This window comes from Dermacentor variabilis, unplaced genomic scaffold, assembly GCF_050947875.1.
Source record: "Dermacentor variabilis isolate Ectoservices unplaced genomic scaffold, ASM5094787v1 scaffold_13, whole genome shotgun sequence".
NCBI classification, from domain to species: Eukaryota; Metazoa; Arthropoda; class Arachnida; order Ixodida; family Ixodidae; genus Dermacentor; species Dermacentor variabilis.
Genome location: NW_027460291.1, coordinates 8,965,259 through 8,988,627, shown reverse-complemented (window position 1 = coordinate 8,988,627; position 23,369 = coordinate 8,965,259). Strand labels below are relative to the sequence as shown.

At 46.1% G+C, this 23,369-nt stretch overlaps 1 protein-coding gene across 17 annotated transcripts in view; it reads right to left on the bottom strand.

Moving 5' to 3' along the window:
• LOC142566859 (uncharacterized) overlaps window positions 1–23,369 on the bottom strand; it is a 78,951-nt gene that overhangs the window by 13,049 nt on the left and 42,533 nt on the right. For 12 of the 17 annotated variants that reach the window (XM_075677767.1, XM_075677766.1, XM_075677775.1 and 9 more), the window contains exons 2-5: window positions 21,556–21,604; window positions 19,212–19,232; window positions 11,171–11,236; window positions 4,087–4,116 (exon numbers count right to left, since the gene is read on the bottom strand). In XM_075677767.1, coding sequence (XP_075533882.1) covers window positions 4,087–4,116; window positions 11,171–11,236; window positions 19,212–19,232; window positions 21,556–21,604 — 166 coding nt within the window. The remainder of the gene's footprint in view (window positions 1–4,086; window positions 4,117–11,170; window positions 11,237–19,211; window positions 19,233–21,555; window positions 21,605–23,369) is intronic. The other 5 variants (XM_075677778.1, XM_075677779.1, XM_075677783.1 and 2 more) reach the window with 1 other exon arrangement.

The following is a 23,369-nucleotide window of genomic DNA, read 5'->3' as shown; positions in this document are numbered from 1 at the left end:
ATAGCTTGCCTTAAGACGAAGCTTTAGCTCGGGCCCAACTCCGACGCGGCCTATTCAAAAACATGTAAAACGCAAAAACATTTTTATGAGATAACCCCTGGACAGATTTTGAAGAAATTTGTCGCATTTGAAAGAAAAAGTTAAATTCTAGTGACTGTTGGAAGCGGAATTTCGATTTAGGGCTTGAATTTTCTTAAAACGATTTTCAAATATTTGACCGTTAGAAAAAAATAGAATAACGAAGTTTACAAATTCATAGCTTTGCATCAAGAACTGATATCGCGGTTCTGTAAACGACATTCATTAGATCATTCAAAGCGGACAAATTCAGTATGTCATTTTACATCTTACCTGAATTTCTTAAGTTGGTTACAACGGTTTTGCAAAAGTTGTATTTCCCTATGATTAATTTTTTTTATATTCATGTGTAACATATCAATTTTTTCCGCTTTAGATGTACTATTAGATGCAATTCACAGAATTGTATTATCGTTTTTAGTGGTTAAGTTACAGAGTTGTAAACTTGATAGTTTCGTTTTCTGAAAATTTCCGATTTTTGCCAATTTTTAATAAAAAATTTACAATCTAATTCAAAACTTCGAAACGAACAGTCACTACATTTTAAGTTTGTCTTTTAAATGCAACAAACCTCGTCAAATTTGGTGCAGTGGTTGCCGAGAAAAACGAATTCTCCTTTTACATGTATTTAGATAGGAGCACTCGAGCTAAAGCTTCCTCTTAAGCCGTGGTCTGTCCAGAGTGACGCAGTTACGAGGCATGCTTTGGGAGATCTGCCATCGCCCTGCATTATACCTCGGGCCAGACTGAAAGTTCACGGCGGTTTAAGTGGATTAGCACCCTTTACGCCTTAGCGAAAGCAATAGATCACGCCCTCCATCTGCCCTTGCTTGCCTCAATTCCCTGTCGCTCAAGAAATGCTCGCACCAAGTTCGCATCAGATGCTGTCGTGAACGGGAGACTGTCGCCACGTCCTGCGCCGGCCTCTCGTGAGGGAAACTAGTCGAGTGGCGACGGTCTGGCATGGAGAAACCACGTGCCACCGTGAAGGGATCTAATCTGCCGTTACTTTGAAGCATCGCGCCCGCGGTTCTAAAATTTTTCTATAGGGATGCCCATTCCATGCGTTTGCGACATTTATTTTCACGTTTAGTTCGCGTGCCACCTGAGGTGCAGTTAGGAGAAAGCTCGCTCCGGCTTTCAAATTTCACCCGCGCGCGATTCCACAATAGAGCTAACGACGCAGACAATGCGGGACATTCGCTTGTGTTCGTCGACAAAGTCTCTTGACTTGGTTCGCATGGTCTGCAGTTTTCAAGAGAGAAGGAACACCTGGAATGATTCTGAGTCTTTATTCCGCCTACGACAAGGTGACTTGGCTAACAAACGAAATTGTTCTAAAAAACGGGCACATATGGAAACTAACAGAGAGTAAACAAGGCGAAAACGTGTTGGTACAAATCTGTTTTATATATAACGATTTCAGAGAAGACATGCCACGCTCCCGCGGGTCTCACGACGTGAATCGCGACAAGGTTTTTACACGCATTAGCTAAGCTGTCGCATTGGCGCTTGCCCACGACATGGCTGCTCGCTTGCACATGTATGACACATTTCAGTTAGTTAGCAGCACGGGATAAAATGGGAATTTAAGTTGGTCGTGTCTCTTCTCCAAGAGAGATATTCAGACGATGCTTGTTAACCTTATCAAGCCAAATGTAAACGTGTTTTCTATTGTAACTGTGGAAATGTTGTTTGTGAAACGGTCTCCGAGACGTGTTCGGGCCGAAAACTTGGTCGGACAAGGGCTCACGGCAACCTCGGGGCACTTTCGCGTGGACGCTTACGAATACGAGCTGCTCGTACTTAGTTGCTACGAGAAAATCATTGTCCTCAAGTGCTCATGCCGATCTCGGTGGGGTCATCAATGCTTGCGCGAGACTTTGTGAGAGTGGTCTGCGAGCACTTGTCACTTATTTTCCTTTCGGAATGGGGCAGTCTCCAGCCATTTCGAAACAAATTCAATTCCTTTCGGGATATTATTACATCTTTAATGCATACACGTAACTTTGACGCGATGAAATTACGCGGTTTTGTGACGTCGCGTGACAGACTGGCGAAGTGGACGCAGGCCAGAAGCGTTTAACCTATAGTGGAGAGGTATGCCTCAAAAGGTGTAGAATAAGAAATAATTATTTTCTTTTCTTTGATCTGATCATTCGTAGTCAGCCTGTACACATCATATTAGATGGTGACTTTTGACGGTTTGGTGACGTCGCGTGACAGGCAGGTGGCCTGGAATAAGCTTGACGGATCGGCGAGCGCTGACTGCAGAAATGGAAACAGCTTGGAATAGCTTTAGCTTATAGCGTCCCATGGGCCAACTCTGCAAAGCGATTCGTTCGGAAATGTGGCTTTCCATTGGCCGGCTGCCTTCGCTAATACTATGTCCTTCATCAGGATTGGCTGGCGTTTGCTCTTAAGAAAAAGCTTTAGCTCGGGCCCAACTCCGACGCGGCCTATTCAAAAACATGTAAAACGCAAAAACATTTTTATGAGATAACCCCTGGACAGATTTTGAAGAAATTTGTCGCATTTGAAAGAAAAAGTTAAATTCTAGTGACTGTTGGAAGCGGAATTTCGATTTAGGGCTTGAATTTTCTTAAAACGATTTTCAAATATTTGACCGTTAGAAAAAAATAGAATCACGAAGTTTACAAATTCATAGCTTTGCATCAAGAACTGATATCGCGGTTCTGTAAACGACATTCATTAGATCATTCAAAGCGGACAAATTCAGTATGTCATTTTACATCTTACGTGAATTTGTTAAGTTGGTTACAACGGTTTTGCAAAAGTTGTATTTCCCTATGATTAATTTTTTTTATATTCATGTGTAACATATCAATTTTTTCCGCTTTAGATGTACTATTAGATGCAATTCACAGAATTGTATTATCCTTTTTAGTGGTTAAGTTACAGAGTTGTAAACTTGATAGTTTCGTTTTCTGAAAATTTCGGATTTTTGCCAATTTTTAATAAAAAATTTACAATCTAATTCAAACATTCGAAACGAACAGTCACTACATTTTAAGTTTGTCTTTTAAATGCAACAAACCTCGTCAAATTTGGTGCAGTGGTTGCCGAGAAAAACGAATTCTCCTTTTACATGTATTTAGATAGGAGCACTCGAGCTAAAGCTTCCTCTTAAGAATAATTTCAGCGTTAGAGCTATTTGCGAATATGGGTCCAGGTGGTCAAGCGGCTGGGCGATAGCTGCTAGATAACAGCATACCTGCTTGCTGTGATGCTTGACACCATGCGCGAATTGAGAAGATCGAATCGGTAATGTGATTTGGAAAGAAAACGTGATTAGTTCTATGCGTGGCCAGCACCGTCATCGTTCTTCGTGGTGCCATGGATCAAAGCGCGCAGGCCTTGTAGCATCTACGCGATGCCGGACTGGGCATTAGGCGAAGACAAAGTATAGTTGGGCGCCAAAAAAAAGTTGCGCAAATGTCAAGTATGATGAACATGTGTAAGAGACATAAGACAAGCTTTAGGCGTGATCTCGCGTTATGACTGAAATTTCGAGTTTTCGTAACTTTGTTCTGAGTATACGTAAGACGTTTAAAGCGACTTTGGTGATCTCTAGAGAATTCAACGCCAGTGAAATCGTGTAATAACGCTCTATGCTAAAGTACGGTATATATCTTCCCGGTTTCAAATCTTATATAATTATTTTGAATGCCACCAACGGCCCTTGTAGTGGGTATCATGTCCGACGTTTTATTTACGAAAAATAGGGAATTCATAATTTGGGAGGTCGCTTTATTCTGAGTCAATAAAACGATTTTCTAAATTGGGAAATTTCGCTTATAATGCAAGAATCGTTACGGTGTGGCTTTATTTTTCTTTCTTATTTTACTTTGGAACAACTTCAAGATCAGATACCCAGTTGGATTCAGGCAAGTGGGCACTGGTTCGCAGATATCCCTGCGTACAATTGGAGACGACTAAGGTGTATTGCTAACTACGCCCTGATTGAGGAACTTTCAAGAAAACTACCTTTCGGGTTGCACGCTGCGGCGTCAACGGCTGTAACGAGAAGAAAAACAGCGAAGAGCATCATCATCATCAGCAGCAGCAGCACCACCACCACCACCACCAGCAGCCTATTTAGGTCCACTGCAGGACAAAGGCATCTCCCTGCGATCTCCTATAACTTCTGTCCTGCGCCAACCGATTCTACCTATCGCCCGCGAATTTGCTGATTTCGTCGCATTACCTAGCCTTCTGCCGTCCTCTACTGCACTTCCTTTCTCTTGGTACCCATTCTGTCACCCTAATGGTCCAACGGTTATCTAATCTGCGCATTACAGGACCTGCCCAGCTTCATTTATTTCTCCTAATGTCTATTAGAATATCGTCTATACTTGTTTGCTATCTGATCCAAACCGCTCTCTTTCTGTCTCTTAATGTTATGCCTAGCAATCTTCGTTCCATCGCTCTTTACGTGGTCCCTAACTTGTTCTCAAGCTTCTTTGTCAGTCTCCAAGTCTCTGCCCCATATGTCAGCGATGGTATAATGCACTGATTGTACACCTTCCTTTTCGATGGTAATGGTAAGCTTCAAGTTAGGAGCTGGCAGTTTCTGCCGTATATGACCAAACCCTTTTTTATTCTTATGTGAATTTGATTCTCATGGTCAGAGTTCCCTGTGATTAATTGACCTAGGTAAACATACTCCTTCACAGACTCAAGAGGCTGACTTGCGATCTTGAACTCTTGTTCTCTTACCCGGTTATTTATCATTATCTTTGTTTTTTTTCGTAATAAACTTCAGCCCCACTCTTACCCTCCCCCTGTCGAGGTCCTCGATCATTTGTTGTAACTCGTCCACAGTGTTGCTGAATAGAACAATGTCATCGGCAAACTGAAGGTTGCTGAGGTATTTTCCGTCGATCCTTACTCCTAAACCTTCCCAGTCTAATAGCTTGAATATTTCTTCTAAACATGCAGTGAATAGCATTGGATAGATTGTGCCTCCTTGTCTGACCACTTTCTTCATAGGTATCTTCCTACTTTTCTTGTGTAGAATTAAGGTGGCTGTGGAATCTCTGTAGATATTTTCCACAGTATTTATGTAAGCGGTCTGTACTCCTTGATAGCGCAATGACTTTATGACTGCTGGTATGTCTACTGAATCAAATGCTTTTTCGTAATCTATGAAAGCCATATAGAGAGGCTTATTGTACTCTGCGGATTTCCTGATAACCTGATTAATGACATGGATGTGATTCATTGTAGAGTATCTCTTCCTGAATCCAGCCTGCTCCTTTGGTTGACTAAAGTCCAATGTTGCCCTTATTCTATTGGAGATAATTTTGGTAAATATTTTATATAATACAGGGAGTAAGCTAATGGGCCCACAATTTTTCAGTTCTTTAACGTCACCGTTTTTGTGGATTACTTTAATATTTGCATTCTTCCAGTTTTCTGGGACCCTTGCAGTCGATAGACACTTTCTATAGAGAGCCGCCAACTTTCCTAGCATTAGGTCTCCTCCATCTTTGATTAAATCGGCTGTTATTCCATTAGCGCAAGCTCTTGGGCCAGTTGGTGCATGATGAACTTGAAAAAGGGGGGTACCGGCGAAACACAAAGGACGCGCACACAAGGAAAAGGCGTTAGACACGGTTATTGACTATGTTAGATGTTATCCCATCCCCGTTTCATGCTTTGCAATGCCCTTCAGACCTCATATATAGTTATAGGAGGAGTCTCCGTATACTGTTCATTATTGTTTCTTATAGAGCATTCCTGAGTCATTTGGGTACTGTACAGGTCAGTATAGAGTTCTTCCGCTGCTTTTATTATACCTTCGAGATTGCTGATGCTATTACCCTCCTTATCTTTCAGTGCATACATCTTGGTTTGTCCTATGTCAAGTTTCCTTCTCACTGATTGCAGGCTGTGTCCATTTTTTACGGCTTCTTCAGTCTTTCTCACGTTATAATTTCTAATATCGCTTATTTCCGCTTTGTTGATCAGTTTTGACAGTTCCGCGAGATCTATCTTATCTCTTGAGTTGGACACTTTCATTCTTTGTCGTTTCTTTATTAGGTCCTTTGTTACTTGGGAGAGCTTGCCTACTGGTTGCCTTGGTGCCTTGCCTCCGACTTCAATTGCTGCCTCTGAAGGCAGCCTCCTTACGGTTTCATGCATTACCTCTATGTCATGACCATGATCATCTCTCTGTTTTAAGGCTGCACATTTCTTTGCAAGTACCAGCCTAAATTTGTCTTCTTTTACCATTACTGCCTATAAGTTGATCTGTTCTTTCTTGATCAATTTTACACTTTCTCTGCTTAAATTGAGGTGAATCCTGGCCCTCACTAACCTATGATCCCTGCACTTTACCCTGCCTATCACTTCTACATCCTGCACTATGCTGGGATCGGCAGAATTTTCGAAATCAATTTCATTCCTTGTTTCACCATTAGGGCTTTTCCAGTCAGGTTGAAGTTAAAGAAAAAAAGTAAGGTTTTACTTATGAACCTCGGGCCTCACGGGAAAGAAGGAGGAACATTATTATTGCCCAAACCGTTGCGCGGTTTATTCCTGGGTGGTTCTCTCTGACAGGGCTTCACTGGCGATCGCGGCTCGCCGGGCCTGGTCGAGGGTCGCCAGTTAGCTTCCCAGGTCCAGTTCGGACAGTCGCGCCTCCCAAGACCACGTAGTGAGTGTGTGTGCTGTGCCTCGTGGGGAAATTGCGTCGCCCGGACGGTCGGTGCATTCGTGTGTTATATGCGTGAGTGTCGCTGCGTGGTCGCTACACCAGGAACATGTCCGGGACGTATAACTGTCTGGGGAGATTGCGTGTAGACGAGACAAGTGTGGGTATGTGTAAGTTTGCAGGCGGCGCCAGTCCCTTGCCTGGAGTTTATTGAGAGCTTTGGGTGGGGGAGCGTATTTTGTTCTTCCGAGACGTTGATCCTGCAGTATTTGTTGACTTGTCGTTAATAACTCGTGGGTCACTGGTCGGTCTGTCGGGGTCTGAAGAACGGTGTGGTCTGCCGCTTGGCTAGTGAGACCTAGAGCTGCGCAATCCGCCTCTTCGTTGCCCCGCAGGCCTTCGTGCCCTGGGCACCAGACGATACCTTGGGTCCATTCCAGTGAGCGCCCCAGGATTCGAATGGCTTGTATAGGGAGTGTTCCATTCATGTATAAACGACACGCCGCTTGTGAGTCCGTGAGGACGCCGGCGGACCTTCCTTTGCTCTCGGCGTCGCGAAGTGCGAGAGCGATCGCTGCTGCTTCTGCTGCTTCTGCTGCTTCTGCTGCTGTGCTGCATGTGGCGCGGATTGAGGCAGAGGCTACCAGACTCCCCTGATTGAGAACGGCGATTGTGTATTTGTGGCCGCAACGTGACGACGAGGGATACGGGCTAGCGTCCGTGTAGTATGTATCTGGGTCTCTGAAACAGAGTTTGTGCAACATGCGGGCATGCGCTGCTCTTCTCTCTTGATTCTGGGTGGGGTGCATGCTCTTGGGGATAGGGTCTACTCCAATGTTCTCTCTAATGTAGTTAGGCAAGAGCTGTGTTTCTTCTTTGCAGTACTGACGTGTCAGCGGTACCCTAGCCATTGAAGAAGGTGTCTTCCCTGTTGAGTCTAGTTGAGGCGCTCCCTCTGCTCTATGAGCGTGACACTTGCTAGCTCCTCAAAGATGTTGTATACGCCTAGCGCTGGTAATTTCTTTGTGCTTGTGCTTGACGATAGCTGTAAGGCCGTTTTTTACGCCGTTCTTATAAGAGTGTCCATGCGCTCTGTCTCGCTTTTTTTTTTGCTTGACTTGATACAGGAGTGCGTACGTGACACGGCTGATGACGAGGGCTTGTACCAGTCTTAAGGTTTTGCGCTCTTTGAAACCATCTTTGCTGCACGCTACTCTGGCGATGATTGATGCGATGCTTCTTATAACGCGAGTTAATTTCTCTGAGGCTATCTTTATGCCGTTGTTCTCCTGGACGTGCATACCTAGTAAGCGTGCGGTCGGGACGCGCTTTATAGGTTGCCCGGCAATCTCGAGATGTATTGGCGGGGCTCGTCGTTCCTTAGTTTGCTTGGGCTGGACTTGAAGGTACTCCGACTTGTGTGGGGCACACCTCATTCCTGCTGTGGTTAGGTATGATTCGATGTGTCCGATAGCTGTGAGTAATGTGTTTTCTCTGTCGCCGTATGAACCCTTGGTTGCCCATAGGGTGATATCGTCGGCATAGAAGGCACATCCGAGTTTCGGGATGTTTTCCAGTTTAAAGCAAGTTTTCGAAGTCCGATTTTGAAGAGGAAAGGAGATATTATTAATCCTTGTGGAGTACCCTTCTGCGGTAGATCATATATGTCTGATTGTAGGCCTGCTATGCCAATGTGGGGTTTGCGGTGGCTGAGAAAAGCCACGGTATAATGGTATACTCGCTCTCTGCATCCTATGGCGGCGAGGCAATCTAGGATGGTTCGTGTGTTATATTATCAAATGCTTTTTCCACGTCGAGGGCTAGGTGTATGTTGTTGTTGCTGCCCGGTTGTGGGTTGAGGACCTCTTCCATGAGGAGGAGGAAGACATCCTGTGCTGAAATGCCTTTCCGAAATCCATACATGCAATTTGAGTGTAGTCCATGTCCTTCCATGTGTTGTTCTATTCGAGTCAGTAAAATTCGTTCAAGAAGCTTGCCCAGGCAAGACGTGAACGAGATCGGTCGTAATTGATCGAGCCAGCGCGGTTTTCCCGGTTTGGGTATAAGGACTATGTGAGCTGTAGTCCATTCCTCGGGTAATGTTCAGCCCGGTGTCCATATTTCTTCGTTCAGCTGCTTCGTAAAGGCTCGCAGGGTTTCATCGCTTAGGTTTCTCAAGATGGCGTTGGTGACCCCGTCAGGACCCGGTGCCGTGTTTTCTTGAAGCTCTGTGCTGCCGCGTATACCTCCGCATACGTGATGGGTGCATCATGTATCTCGTTCGGAGGTCCCGGATATTGAGGGTATGGTTTCGGATGCCCGGTCCGGATTCCCGTGTACGTTTGCTGGAATTCCTGTATGAGTTCATCCTGGGCTCCCGGATATTCGCCAACGAGTTTTTGTAGGGTTGTGTTCGTTTCTGTTTTTGTTTTTGAAGGATCGATGATCCTACGGAGTATGTTCCACGTCTTTTTGGTGCTTAGCGTCCCTTTAAGCGAATCGCAGAACGTGCGCCAATTGTCCCTGTGAACCTTCAGGGCATAATTGCTGGCCTGTTTAGTGACGTTTGAAATCCTAAGTCTAAGTTAGAGATTTAGCTTCTGTTTGCGCCATCTTTTTCTGAGGCCTCTACATGCTTCCCATAAGTGTATGAGATCGTTGTCGATTGCCGGCGTGTCGGTATCGGTTTGATACACTTTAGTGTTGGCGTCATATAGTTCTTTGATGCGTTGTGACCACTGCTTAATCGTGGTTAAGGGGTCTTGATGTTCCGGGAAGGGCGTTGTATCTTAGTCGAGCTGTTGCCTCTCCCTAAACTTAGGCCAATTTGTAATTGTGGCCTTCCCTAGGGGTCGGCGTAGTTTGGCCGAGGCGCTGGTGATTTCTATAATGTAGTGATCACTACCCAGGGAGTCGTCTAGGACCCTCCAGCTTGTTCCCACGGTATCGTTGGTGATGGTGAGATAAGGGGTCGTGTCCCTGCTGGCGCTGTTTCCTATTCCAGTAGGCGTACCTGGTAGAGTAATTAGTGTGTATTCGTGGCGCTCTATGGCTTCTAGGAGCTTGGTGCACTTGGTGTCTGCTTTCGAGTAGCCCCACGTGTTGTGCTTTGCTTTGAAATCTACGGTTATAATTTGGCGATCGTGGTGTTCCAGCATTCCCTGTAGGTACCGGAACAATGACGCGAACATTTTTCCTTAAAGTCGGCGTTGGAAGATCAAAATGGACATCACAGTGGCATTTTAGACCTGAAATGAGAGGGCTGACTTACGGAAAGCTGGCGAATCGGGCATTATCGGTTGTCCGTTAAGCATGCTCCTGTATGGCTTTGTTACCATAATAGCAGTAACCAGCTGTCTGAGCAAAATACTGTCTGTACATACAATGCGGTGCGCGACCATGTAGACAATGCCAGACTGACTGGACGCGCACATAAGTGTTGTAAATGGTATAAGCCATTAGAATGTTCGGTGATAGCACGGTTGTTGCTGTTTGATTCGCTCAGTTTTTCACACCGCTTTTCACACGTAGCCGCTCCTCCATTATGTGGCTCGCGTCATAAGTGTCAGCTGCACCATATAGTCACATATAGTTGAAGAAAAGACTTAGCGGCACAGCTTACGTGCCACGTTTCTTGGAATCGCTTTCAGTAGTGCGATTCTTGCACCTTTGCCACGTGCAGTGACTATACCGGTTTCGTGATTTACTTATTTTCGCGACATCGGAAATGATGGTAGCAATGTCAAAATGCGCATACACGATCAAAAATTGCTAAATCACTAAACAAAGAATTGTGGTGTGAGGTGACATAGTAACTGGGTGCATGACGTTGTGTTCATACGGTTACGTCGGCGTGATAAATCAAGGACTGATTTCTTTTCTGTTCACGCTTTTTTTTTTCTTCGAGGTGTTCTTGATTAATTGCTGAATAACGTTATAAAGAAAAGTACTGGAGGCTTGGAAGCTATACTTCAGACCTTCTGTTTTCTGCTTTCATGTGAGTTCCGCATTTTTAGCTTTTTTCTCCGCTTTTGCATGTGCGCATAGAGCACAGTTCTTAGCGCTCGTAGGACGCAGATATTCGTTGCTGAGGGCTGCAGGAACAGGCGCGGGACAGGGCTCGGCCTGTTCGTATAGCATTCTCGCTTCCAGTGTTCGCTCGCGATCAGTTGTCCCGTCATCAAACCGACAGTCCGCACCAGCACGTGTTGACTGGGGTCGAGATTATAAATACCCTAAGCGCAGGTGTGAGAGCATTATTGTCAGTATGTCCCGCAGACTGCCCGTGGTTGTACGAAAGGGTCCACACTAATGCGCACAGGTTGATGGCAGTAGGAGCCTTTTCGTATGCAACTTGTTTTATTATAAGATGTGTACAAGTTAAAGTACAGAAAGAAGGACTCCATTCCTTACCGGCCTTCCCCGCTGGAACCGCAGACGCATTTGCTGCAGCGGCGGACGGCGCCGTTACGTTTGTCGCTGTAAAGAAACAGCAAAAAAAAACAGAATTAGGGGGAATATTGAGGCGGAATATAACGTTATTGTCCGGTGGCAAGTTCTTTCCACTCCTCAGCGAAAGCAATAAAAATGAATTTTCCGAGCCAGGTGCCTAAAATGGTCCCCAGAATTTCACCGGAAAAAAACGCGATTAGGTGCCACCGAAGGGAGGATCTAGGCAAGTAAGTGCACGGCAGACTCACATTACACAGCTTTACCTCGCCCATAAACGCGTTAAGTTTCACGAAATACCAGTTTACCGGGGAGGTGTATGACACCAACCACGCCGGTAGCGACACCTTGTAACGCAGACTTGAACAGGAGTGCACGCAAAACTACCACTGCAGTGACGGACTATATTTTATTTAACTGCTGGTGTTAATCGCCGATAGCGACACGATTGTTACGTGCAGCCCTTTTGTGATTTACCTTACACGGGAGCACTTACGCGACAAAATTTTTTTTTCAAATGCATTGTAGTTGCATAAAGCAGCACAAGATGTCGCTACAAGCTTCGCTACTCTCGTCCCCGGCTCCAGTAACTTGGTAATCCGTAAACTGTAAGAATTTCACGGTTTAGCTCAAGCTTTCTAGCAGGCCCGGAAGTGTAGTACTTACTATGTGTCCCCCCCCCCCCTATATATACCACATCACGAAATAAATCGCCTGAGCCAGCCCCTCATTTCGTACCCCGAAGAAGACGATAGGCACGTGAAAGGGGTACGAGCAATTCGCCAGGAAAACTATTATCTTTACCACTAAAGTCACCTGAAGAGCTTATACCTATATATATCTCAGTTTAGAAGGGTGAAGTGTTCTCAGAGTAAATGATAAAGAAAGCGATGCTGGGTCACCATTGGATGAGCATTTGACCGTTACCGGCAACTTCGAAGTGCGCGTCTTTCTGCTTCGTACCTTTATTATGGCGCATACAATTTGTTAAGAAGCTCGAACAATTTTTGTAATATTTATTAGGAACTTCATTTTCATTGCGTCTTGAACAAGTCCTAAAGGCTGTCATAAATTTTCCTTTGTTTCTTTGTAGTTCACTGATACCTTCTTTTTTCCTATGTATAAAAGCCGTGCTCCCTTGTGTGCCCTGTAATCCCAATACCGTCATCATTAGCGCTTTTATCATTCCGCGAAGCTTGCCCTGTGGGTTTCTGTAGCAGAACTTTCGCAGGCTCAGGACACAGAGGTGGATGCGGTGGCCGAAAAGAGTGCGAATTGACCAATCTCTAAACTTTGGCTTAAGTGAACACAAAGCGCCATATTTCATAAAACTGAGCATGTAGCCACGGTATGAGTCTTTGTTTATACAATAGAATTGTGGTAGAAGCGCTTATGTAGGGGCAAGCGAAGGGTTTCGATAAGGAATACCATTAAAGAAAGTCGAGAAAATCAGCGGGATTCCCTGTTCATAACATCCCGAGCTCGGGTAGCTTATGAATAGCAATTGGATGTCACCTTGGATTGGATGTCTCAGATATCACTTATGCACTACCACACTAACATGTTATGTGATCTTGAAATAGCCCAGTTCCCTTTGCTTTTTGAAAAAAAAAAAGAAGAATCGATATTTGGTTAATTCAGTTTCCTGTAATGTGTTTCTGCACTGGGTGCTTCATTTAGCTGCTATTTTTAATACCTGTCTGACGTTTTTCTTCCTATGCGCTGGTTGGATTCTGGTTTACACTTGCTTAATATAAATGATAAATGACATCTCCAATAGTTCTTGCGGGCGCATTCTTTTTATTTGCGCAATTGCTGATGTTAGTGTTCATCTAATACCAAAGAGTTGCATTATAGGGCGCTAATCAATTTATCGTGTGTGCGTTAACATTGCTACGAAAACATATACTTTATGGGTTTATGTTTACCTTCAAACTAACGATACTAGTGCTGTTTCATCGCTATGAGCCAGCACCACCTTTACCAGTCATCAAAAGAAAATAAAAGGAGCTGAGCCACACTTATTTCTCTTGTAAAGACGCTCGAAGTTCGCCCTGTATCTCCTCGATTCCCAGAGGCGCAACACTTGTCAGTCATCTTGGTGATCCACGAGGACAGCGCTGCATCTCTCGTTATCTTGCTAAGTGGTTGCACAGTTAGGGATTCTTTTCTATCTGAAACTTAAAAATCAAGTGGTAGCAGGCAGCGTTCTTCAAATTTTCATTTGCAAATAAACTCTGCGCAGAAAGCTCTAGATGTGCTGCTCAATTTTCGGCAGTGCATAATAGACGAACCCTGAAATCGCAAAGCCGCCAGTTTGAAATCGAGCGACCTGCAAGGAGACAAAATATCAATGCATGACCTCAGCGTGGTCACTAAGAGAGACCGGTGAGGGCTACGCCGTTGATAGCACTGTAGTGACATTGTATTTATAGTACCTCAGCCTCGGTGACGGTGGACCTAGACATCGTTCTCCTCAGTTCTTTTAGCGAGTTGTCGTGGTGCGCCACCGGTGTTGATGCGACTTCTGCCTCAATTAGATGGGAGTTTCGAAGGAACGAGCTGCATGCAAAAAGTGACGCTGTGAATGGTGCGTGTGTCCGCACTTTTCTGTCCGTGCGATACAGCGCCCGACAGGGGGGGGGGGGGGGGGTGCGTACCGCTCCTGCGAACGCCGTACAGCCAGCCCCAAGAGCCGCCTCATTTAATTGATGTCTCGTTGTTCAGCATCTCGAGTGACTATACGTGCCACAGCAGAAGGGGGAAGGAAAAAAAAGAAAGCTTCGTCCTTCCGTTCTGGGCGACGGGCGCATGCTGTGCGGGGCGGTGCTCGTTGCGCCGTCGACGTCTTCGCCGGGAGACAGGCAGCCAACGCTCCAACAGGCACCGCAAAGTCTGCGTGGCCCGGCTCGCATGAGATGCGCCCGGAAAGATTCACATCAGCCGTGGCCAGAGCGCTGCGCCGCAGCTTCAGTGTCCGGCAGAAGGCAGTTGGCGGCGGCCTTCTGTCCGTGGCGTCCACAAAAGAAGGGTTCGGCGGTGGGCCCTTTGAAGTCTGGCCGGGGCAGCTGTGGACGGAGCCGCGGGGAAAGCGCTGCGTAGCAATCAACGCGCTGCACTTGGCTCGGCGGCGCCCGCCGATGTCTTGCCGGCGTGGCCGACAGGCAGTTAGTTCAACGCGTTGCCGACGCGGCAGCAGCAGATGTTGCAAGAAACACGAGGCCAAGGTGGCTCCCAGCGCTTTTTTTTCTTCTTTTTTGGTCTTCCAGTCTCTGTTGCGGTTTTCTCGGATTGCCTTCGAGCCGATTGAACGAGCGCTTTTGTTTCTTGGGCGGCGGCAACAATGTCTGGCAGCCCGGTTGTTGCGCCTCGTTTCTCAGGGCGAGACATTCAATGCCTCCAGAAGGCGGCTCGGCGTTTGAAGGCGCGAAGCCAAAGCGGGTGTCGAGCACGTGCGCTCTTGAAACAAGAACCGGCCGCCTGACGTGACAAGCACTAATTTCTGCTTGGATTTCTTCAACCTGCCATTCACGCTGTCGGCTTGGGTTGTTGAGAGCGCCATTACTCGAACATTAGCGAGAGGAATTACGCGCTGTTCTCTGTGCATGAAGGCGGCGCTACGTCGCGTTCTTAAGGGCAGCGGCGTCCTTGTGTGCACCTAAAGAAAAGGTACACTAAAGGGACTTTTAAATGCTATTCAAAGTTCGCCACTTGATGCCGAACGTGTGCGCGTGAAACCCTAGAAACTTTCATCAATGAAAAATCCCGTTACCAACATTAATGAGGTGACCGGTGCTTAGTACCATGACACCTCCTGCGTGTGAACTTTGCAGAAAGGTTAACGGTAATCACACTCATAATAATAACAATAAATCCGCTGTACAGTACCTTCTCGCGCCAGACAAATGCAGAGGTAATGAATGAAGGCATGTTTTTGGTTGACAGGCCATCCTGAGTTATGTTGCTGCGGAACGTTAGCCTGACGCAAGCCCATTTCTTGAATTTATAGCGCCTCCTTATATGTCTCTCTTTCTCAAGGAACTGTTGTGACGAGTTGTATGCGTTTGAAATGAGCCACAGTGTAATATTTTTTTTAACGGGTTGACTTGGTGCAAGATGTGCGATGTCCACGATCACAGGATCACCGTCAAGTGATGCGCAACTAATCGAATTCTTCTAAGAGATAAATGTTGTAGTATGTTCCTAGGTGCCGTTGTGGCGATGTCGTTTGGCTTTGTAGAGGACGCGACTACCGTATTCGACGAATTTAGCGCGATGACAAATAAGTGCAAGACATTTCAGGATCCAATAAATCTTGCAAACATATTATATTATGAATGTGAGACCAACACCCGATGCGGAGTGAAATCGTATGAACGGGCATGGGATAGAAACACATTCTATCGGCGCACTATCCACCTCTCTTGATTACGCGTAGTCCTGCGCCTGTGGCATTGCTCCACCTTGCTACATGTCATTCTAAAGTTGTCTTTTTCGCACGACGGGATCGCGTAATGGCTCAGCCAACCACGTTTTGAGAAACGAAATTGGGAAAGACAATTCTATTGTATTTGAGGATAGCTGAGAATATAACGCTAGATACTTAGTGAGGCTGCATATTGCGAAAGAAAAAAGACTCGTTATTTTCGCGAAAACGTAGTAACTGCGGCGCGATCACTTCCACGTATTGTGGAATTTTTAAAAATCGCTTCGGGCAGATAATTTCATAATCATTGATCTGAATTATTCCGAGAAGTGGACATTATTAGCAAGAAAAATCAAAACACATATTCAACTAATTATCAAAAGTTCACTAATTAACTTCCTAATTACTTGACGACGTCAATTGAAATCCTTGAATTGTACCCGGTGAGTTCGCAAGGCGTATTCGCTTGGAATCAATTTACAGAATGACACCAGTTTGGAGACATGCACCATCCAGAACGCCCGACAACTTGACGGTTGTTCCACTTATACTTCTTTAACAAAACAGTTTTTTATGCATTGAAGTATAACAATGTTATGAAGCTTGATCCGACCACTCTAAATGACAACGCTGCGGCGGCACGGACTGCTGCGGACGGCGGCGCAAGGTGATGACGCAAGAAAATATTTAGGTGGTGGAGCAAGGTGTGATGATGATGTACCGATCATTATAAGCCGTTATCGCTCTTTGATGCCTTATTCATCCGCGTCGAACAATTGTGAACTGTGATCAAGCGAACTCCGGCGGTGGCTGCGCATGGCGCGGGCCCCATCTTGGCAGCGACGGGGACAGAGAAACTGCTGATAGCTTCGCGTGCGCTGTATTCTCGGATCGCGTTGAAGCCAGAAGCCCTTTCTTGAAGGCGATGTGATAGCGGCAGAGTGCGGCGAGTGTTGATAGCTTCGTGAACAATAGGACCTAGTAGCTTAGTACGGGCTGAAGCGAGAGGCAGCACGAAGGTGAATTTGCTCGCTGCTGCGAGGCTTATCGTGAAAGCGATCGCCTTAGGCGACGGACGGATGGGCGGACTGACGGACGGACGGTTTCCCTCGTTCTTTAAGCAGAGAAATGCTTACGCATTTAAAATCGAACGAAAACGCATTTCTACTCAGGGAAATAATGTGTCTAATTTGGTGTCATCCTAGAGATTTATTCAAAGCGAAAACGTCTTGCAAACTCCTCGGCTACAATTAGTAAATTGCAATATCTGCCGGGAAGTAATCAACAAAAATATATTTAGGTGATTCTGGCTAATTAGCTGAGTCTGTGTTTCGATTTCTCGTTCTAGTAATGACCACTCTGGAATAATCTGGCTCAAGGACATGAATTTGGTTATCTGTCACAGGCTTAAAAATTTGACTCGCCATCCCGGCCCTGCGAAAGTGGATCTCCAGCGAAGCTATTGAAAGCACCACTACAACTTCTGACAGGGGGAGCGGTGTTTGCAATGCTTTATTGCTCAATTCCTCTTCCTGCGTATTATTCAGCCACATGAGAATGGGGACGCGGGGACTTGCCTTGAGCGAGCTTGAATTCGATGGCAATACGGCCAGCTGCAGCACTGCGCCGCTGGTCATATTGCTGTTTCTTTTCCCTTTGTCGCTGCTCGTAGTTACGCTACTCATCGGGAGTCCGAACTATCCGTTGCCTACTCATAGCGGGGCTGCAACAACAATACAATCGCTTGCTAGGCTGGTCCTTATATATATATATGACAGGCTAGTGACGTCAATCCCGTCGCAGCGGCAGCTTGCACAACAGTGATCTTTACCGACAAACTTGTGTGGGGAGCGTCACGTGCTTCGTATAGTCACCAGGAGCGCCTTCTCATCAATCATTAAGCTTGCATGCTTGTATTGAGCTTGTTCTTTTTGAAACCGATGCTGTACTGCATGCTATGTCCGTGACACTAAACAATGTGTGAACTTTTCGCTTCAATTCGCTCAAGTCTCTCTTTTTTATCGCTGAAGTCATCTTTTTCCTGCGAGGACTATGCCGAGAAAAATGCGGACGAACTAGAGGCTAATAGCCTGGCTGTAAAATGATCAGCCCGGAGCTCATTTCAGCGGCGCCTCTCTATACAATGCTATTATTTGTCAAAAAAGAATAGCCCACCTTTAATTCTAAGTCAGTCAAAGAAAGCATTAGCTTTTGTTGTAGCAAATAGAAACACCTTTCTTTGGCCACCAGACAGGTTTTTCGCATCTAAGTGAGCAACGTCACACAAGGAACTGAGCCGCTCAAATTGGTGTACACGGTCTCGGTAGTGTACACCAATTAGTACACCGGTAGTACACGGTTGTCGTAGTGTCAGTAGTGGAGCGAAAGCAAGTTGCTGGAGAAGGAGGGTGGAGCGTGCTCCTCCGAGTTGTCCGGGATGCCCTGACGTCATGCCGCCGTCACAATGGCATGTGAGGAGGGTGGCTCCGTAGCGGGGCTGGTGCTGTGTCACATTAATCCGCGGCTCTAGCTGCGTTCGCTCCCGAACACCAACTAGTTTTTTTAGAAGCACGGGGGGGGGGGGGGGGGGGGTGATTAGCCGCTTCGCGCTTCTCCGCCGCTTTGCCTGACAGTTGCCCGGCTCGTTCGTCCGCGCAATCCGTTGCGCGTCTCTTGTCGAGGGGCGCCCGTACGTCTTGCCGACTCACCACAGCTTCGCTTCGCCCAACTATTACAGTACGTGGCATCTCGATTATTTTAAACCCAATGGTCGGATAAGTACGTGGCCTCCATGCAGTGAACGAGCGGACAAGGAAACGCTCTTGTCGGGCAGTTGTAATGCCGTCGTCGTCGCGTTTTTGTTGTTCCGTTGTTGTCATGCCGCTGTCGTCATCACCTTGTCGTTCCGTACACCAGAGCATGTGGACGATAATTTGTGCCGCCAACACCAAACACTGTTATCGAGGTTGGCAGTAAACAAGGACGTACTGCTGCGTGTCCATTTGATTCTGTCATCTGCAGAAGCTATTCGCCTACTTTGAGAACGTCTTCAATAGTGTGTTCACAATTTTTGTTCGTCCTAACCTGTATTGCTCCTTCTGAGTTTGATTTCCTGTCAGTGTTATGGCGTTCCAAAAAAAGTAAATGGAGGAGGGAGAACGCTGACATTGACTAAATCTGTTTAGCTTGCAACTAATGTTTCATAGTAGAAACCTTATATGGCTGCGGCTCATCAGCATTTTCTTTTTACTCACTGAACATCAAGTGACGTTTGACCAACATGCAAGATAAATGTGTTTATTCGTTCAGGCTAAAAAAATATGAAGTCGAAATTATAAAGCTCAGCTGAAAAGATTTGCATACGCTCTGATAATTCCATACAATTTTTTATTAGTCGCATAAGCATGACATGCTATGTATAGATTCTGCGTGCCTTTAGCACGAATACGGAAGAATAATGTACCATACGAAATTACCTGTGAAAGGCGTACGGACAGTACGAGCTCAATGTTTTTATGTTGGGCCAGGTTTTTAGGAATTAGGCCTCAGGTATTTTGTCAGTTGCATTTAGACCCTTACCTGCTGCTGCATTGGTTCTTTCTGAAAAGAAAAAAAGAAATACGGTGCTAAGATTACCACTACACTTCAACTTTGCGAATAGTAAAATGTCATAACAGGAACTAAAAGATCAAACAGTAGGAATGTTAGTGGAGGGACAATTAAACTCACAATGGCTTCCCGTATAAATATGGCTACACGAATCGAAGGCGTGAGAGAAGGCGGTTTCCAACCATGACAGCGAGGTTCTGCCTTGACGACTTATCAATCAGATCGTGTTGTCCAATTGTAGACTGCTGACACAGTTTGCTCTTACATTCAACGTTCGCGCGCAGGAAATCCCTTTAGCTAACTATATGATGTGCCCATGTTTACAAATACTGTATGTGCGGTGCATTTTCAGGAATATCACATGTTTCTGCATAAGGCATGAAACAAAAAGTAAAGCCCAACAAATACACACACACACACACACACACACACACACACACACACACACACACACACACACACACACACACACACACACACACACACACACACACACACACACACGCACACACAGACACGCACGCACAAGAAAAGAAACTAACAAAAACAACCGCGCGTGCTTGCTTTTTGCGACGGGATCGTCATCTGAGTTCTACAACTCACGCAAAGTACCCTAAAAACTATGCTTTTTCTTATAAAAATACAAAAAAGAAAGGAAACGGGCACGTACGTTGGGTACCCGTGAAACGATAGCGAGTTGCAGAAATAACCCGCGCTAACCGCTTAGCGTACACAAGAAGAATGACTGTGCGCACACGCGAAATCTAAAGTCGTCTTGGTTACTTTTATACTCAGTTTATATATTGGCAGTACTGACGTTCCAGACAGAGAGCATAACAGGGGGGCATATTGGGCGTACATAGTAAAATATACTTTTGCAGAAATATGGAAATGCTAGACACATATTCAACACGTACATAAAAAAATTAAATTATGGGGTTTTACGTGCCAAGACCACTCTCTCATTATGAGGCACGCCGCAGTGGAGGACTACGGAAATTTCAACCACCTGGGCTTCTTCAACGTGCACCTAAATTTAAGTACACGGGTGTTCTCGCATTTCGCCCCCGAAATGCGGCCGCCGCGGCCAGGATTCGATCCCACGATCTCGTGTTTAGCAGCCTAACACCATAGCAACCGAGCAACCACGGCGGCTCAATACATATTAACATGACAGCGTTAAGAAGCTCGTGTCACAAAAAATCCGGCGTCGTCGGCGGCGTTGGTCATAAGCGAAAAATCCCGGAAGGCGATTCATAAATAAAAACAATTTGCAAGACGGGCTGGGTGGGAATCAAACCAAGGTCTCCGGAGTGTGAGACGGAGACGCTACCACTCCGCCATGAGTTCAATGGTTCAAAGCGCGACAAAAGCGCCTTTAGTGGATGCGGTGTTGCCTTAGAAACGGGTCGTAGAAAGTTATACTGCGGTGTATATCGGTAATTATGAGCCTGTAAATTACAGAAGTCGAAGTTCAACGAGTAGCTAAGTAGGTTTCCGCTAGATTTCTTCTGCGCTTGGCGCACACGCAGAGCCATCTTGCGGCAAACACAGAAGACCCCCTCCTCGCAATGCACGGCGCTGCCCCGACAGGTGGCGCGCCACTCGCCCGCTTCTCCCCTTCGTCTCGTTTGAGCGCATTGGGGCCGTTCGGGGAGCGGTGCGAGGACGCCCCAATACCCTTGCGTTTAATAAGTTTTCTCGCTCTCTCCCCTTCCAACTTCCAGCGTGCGTATAACTGGTTCCATTTTCGTATTGCAGAGAGAAAAAAGAAAATGAGTGCTCAAACGCGTCTACAAATCACGTAATACAGCCCAAGAAATATGCCCTTCCTTATAAGAAATACAAAATATACAGGAAATAGGCGCGTACGTTTGTACTCGGGACTGATAACGCGCGCTCACAATGCGCCCTATATTTCCCATTCTCTCGGAAAAAACTCACGTTGTCGTCCCCTGTCATTCAACCTGACAAATACCGAACGGCTGAACAACGCAGCCCTAATAAAATTCTGCGACGTTAAGCCTCGGTGTTTTCTGTTAAACAAAATGCAAATCAATCCATTTTAGACCACGTAGCTCTACACTTTTAAACTTTTTTTCTTTTCGAAATGTACTCTTAATATGCTGAAACTTGCTGAGGGGGCAGAATTTCTTGAGATTTAGCCGGTTCATTCGAATCCAACCAAGGGTAAATTGGTAGCCGAGAACATGTAAGCAATGAAACACCCTGGAATACTAGAATGACCATAATTTTCTTGCAGTGCGTTGATTCTTTGAAAAGGGCAATACGTAAGAAAACAAAGTTAACTTACGTGACAGGCAGAGTACCAGGAGAGTGATGAGTGCAAGCTTCAAAGATTCCTGAAAGTAAGGAAAGTGTCGATTTATACCTGCTCTCTCGAAAGTTACGAAAATTTGTTCGAATACACCAAAGACACCGTAAAAAGTGGAATAGGCAGGAAAAGACATCCTGATTGAGGAGTTTGCAAATTGCTTATTACATCTGATCAAACATGGCTAATTTTTGATGAATAAACAGTAGGTAGGAACAACTCCAAAGAAGAAGACAAAGAAAACGCTAATGTACACGCTTCAAAACACATAATGCCATTAGAAAGTGTACATCTGTCTCGGGAATACCAGCAAAAGTTAGCCCCAATTTGCGCCGGTCAGGAGGACGGAAAAAATTGCAGTTTCGCTCATAACGCTGACCAGTAATGCTATAGCTGGCACAATATAGAGCGTAGTAAGCCCTACACTGTTTCGTGCTTTTTCTAGGGGTGAACATTTGCAGGTGCGAGCGAGGGATCTCCTTTCGAGAAGTTAAAATGTGAGTCATATTTGTTTGCAGAAGTTGCGCCTCTCGGTGCGGAAGGCGCAAGACTCGGCCTCTCTTCCCCCTATCACTTATGCGGACTAAACTAGCCACTTGTCTGTACTGAAGATAATACTTGAGCTTTCTTACTGCCGTATTCATTCGGCACTTCTCAAAAATATGTTTGAGCTACAACAATAATAGGCCTCAGGCTACCCTTGAAGAGAACAAGATGACATTGGCGCCACTCAGTAAGCGCAAGAAGTGGAGCTCTAGAAGAAGACTAATGAAGACCCAAGGGATGGAAACAACTTTGTTTTAAATTCGGCAAAGTTTGACGACCCCGGCTCAGGTCTCCCCTTAGGGGACTTCCAGGCCTTGCGTCGTCACCGCCTCTCAGGCCTGCTGGACAGCCCACTCTTGCGTCTTGAGGTTGGAGCTGTGTAGAGCGGCGGCCCACTTCGACGCAAAAGCCTCCGGAGCTACTGCCATTGTAGCTGATGTAACGAGACACTCCCAAACAAGTGTGAAAGCGTCGCTCTAGTTTACCGACATAATTTGCAAAAAGCAGTCCGGTAGTGAACGGGGAAAATGTGCCGCAATCGAACTGGACTGGGGAAGATTTGTGTTTGCAATTGTCGCCAGATGACTGCCTGCCGACGTTTGAGCATCGGGTGAGGTGGGGGCAGTAACGGCCTGCCTAGCTGGTAGTGCTTGGTGATATCATCGTACCAGACCAAGCGTTCTCGCATGTTTTGAACTCGAACTCAAAGGGGCGGTCTCCGATACTGCGCGGCGGGTCAATTCTCGCGCAGAACGGTGTGCTACCTCGTTCAAGTTAGGGGGGCCCTAATCGGTGGGGTTGGCGACGTGCGCGCGAAACCACATGACCGCGGTGCTATCGAAGTGCTGTCCACAAGCTTTCCTTAGAACCTAGAGTTTCGGAAGAAATGAGCCCCGGCGCCTAGTTGCGAACTGCGGATTGTGAATTGCTAAAAACTACCTCGCAGAGGGGTTCGGTAAGCGCTAGCGCAATCGCTACCTCTTCCGCTGTTTCTGGGTGTTCCATTGCGACACTACACGCGTGCGTATGCCGGGAGTTAACGTCTGCGACTACCGCCGTCAACCAGTGTTCTCGTGTGTATTCAGCCCCGTCTACGAAGCCTGCCGTCCTCTTTCCACCCAAGCAGACACGCTTAATTACTGTCATTATCTCCTTGATTATAAGTTTTTCTAGAATTTTCCTTCAGTTAGTCGGACTGTTCGCTCTAAATCTATTTTAGTTATTACGGCATTTCGTTTTGTTTTTCC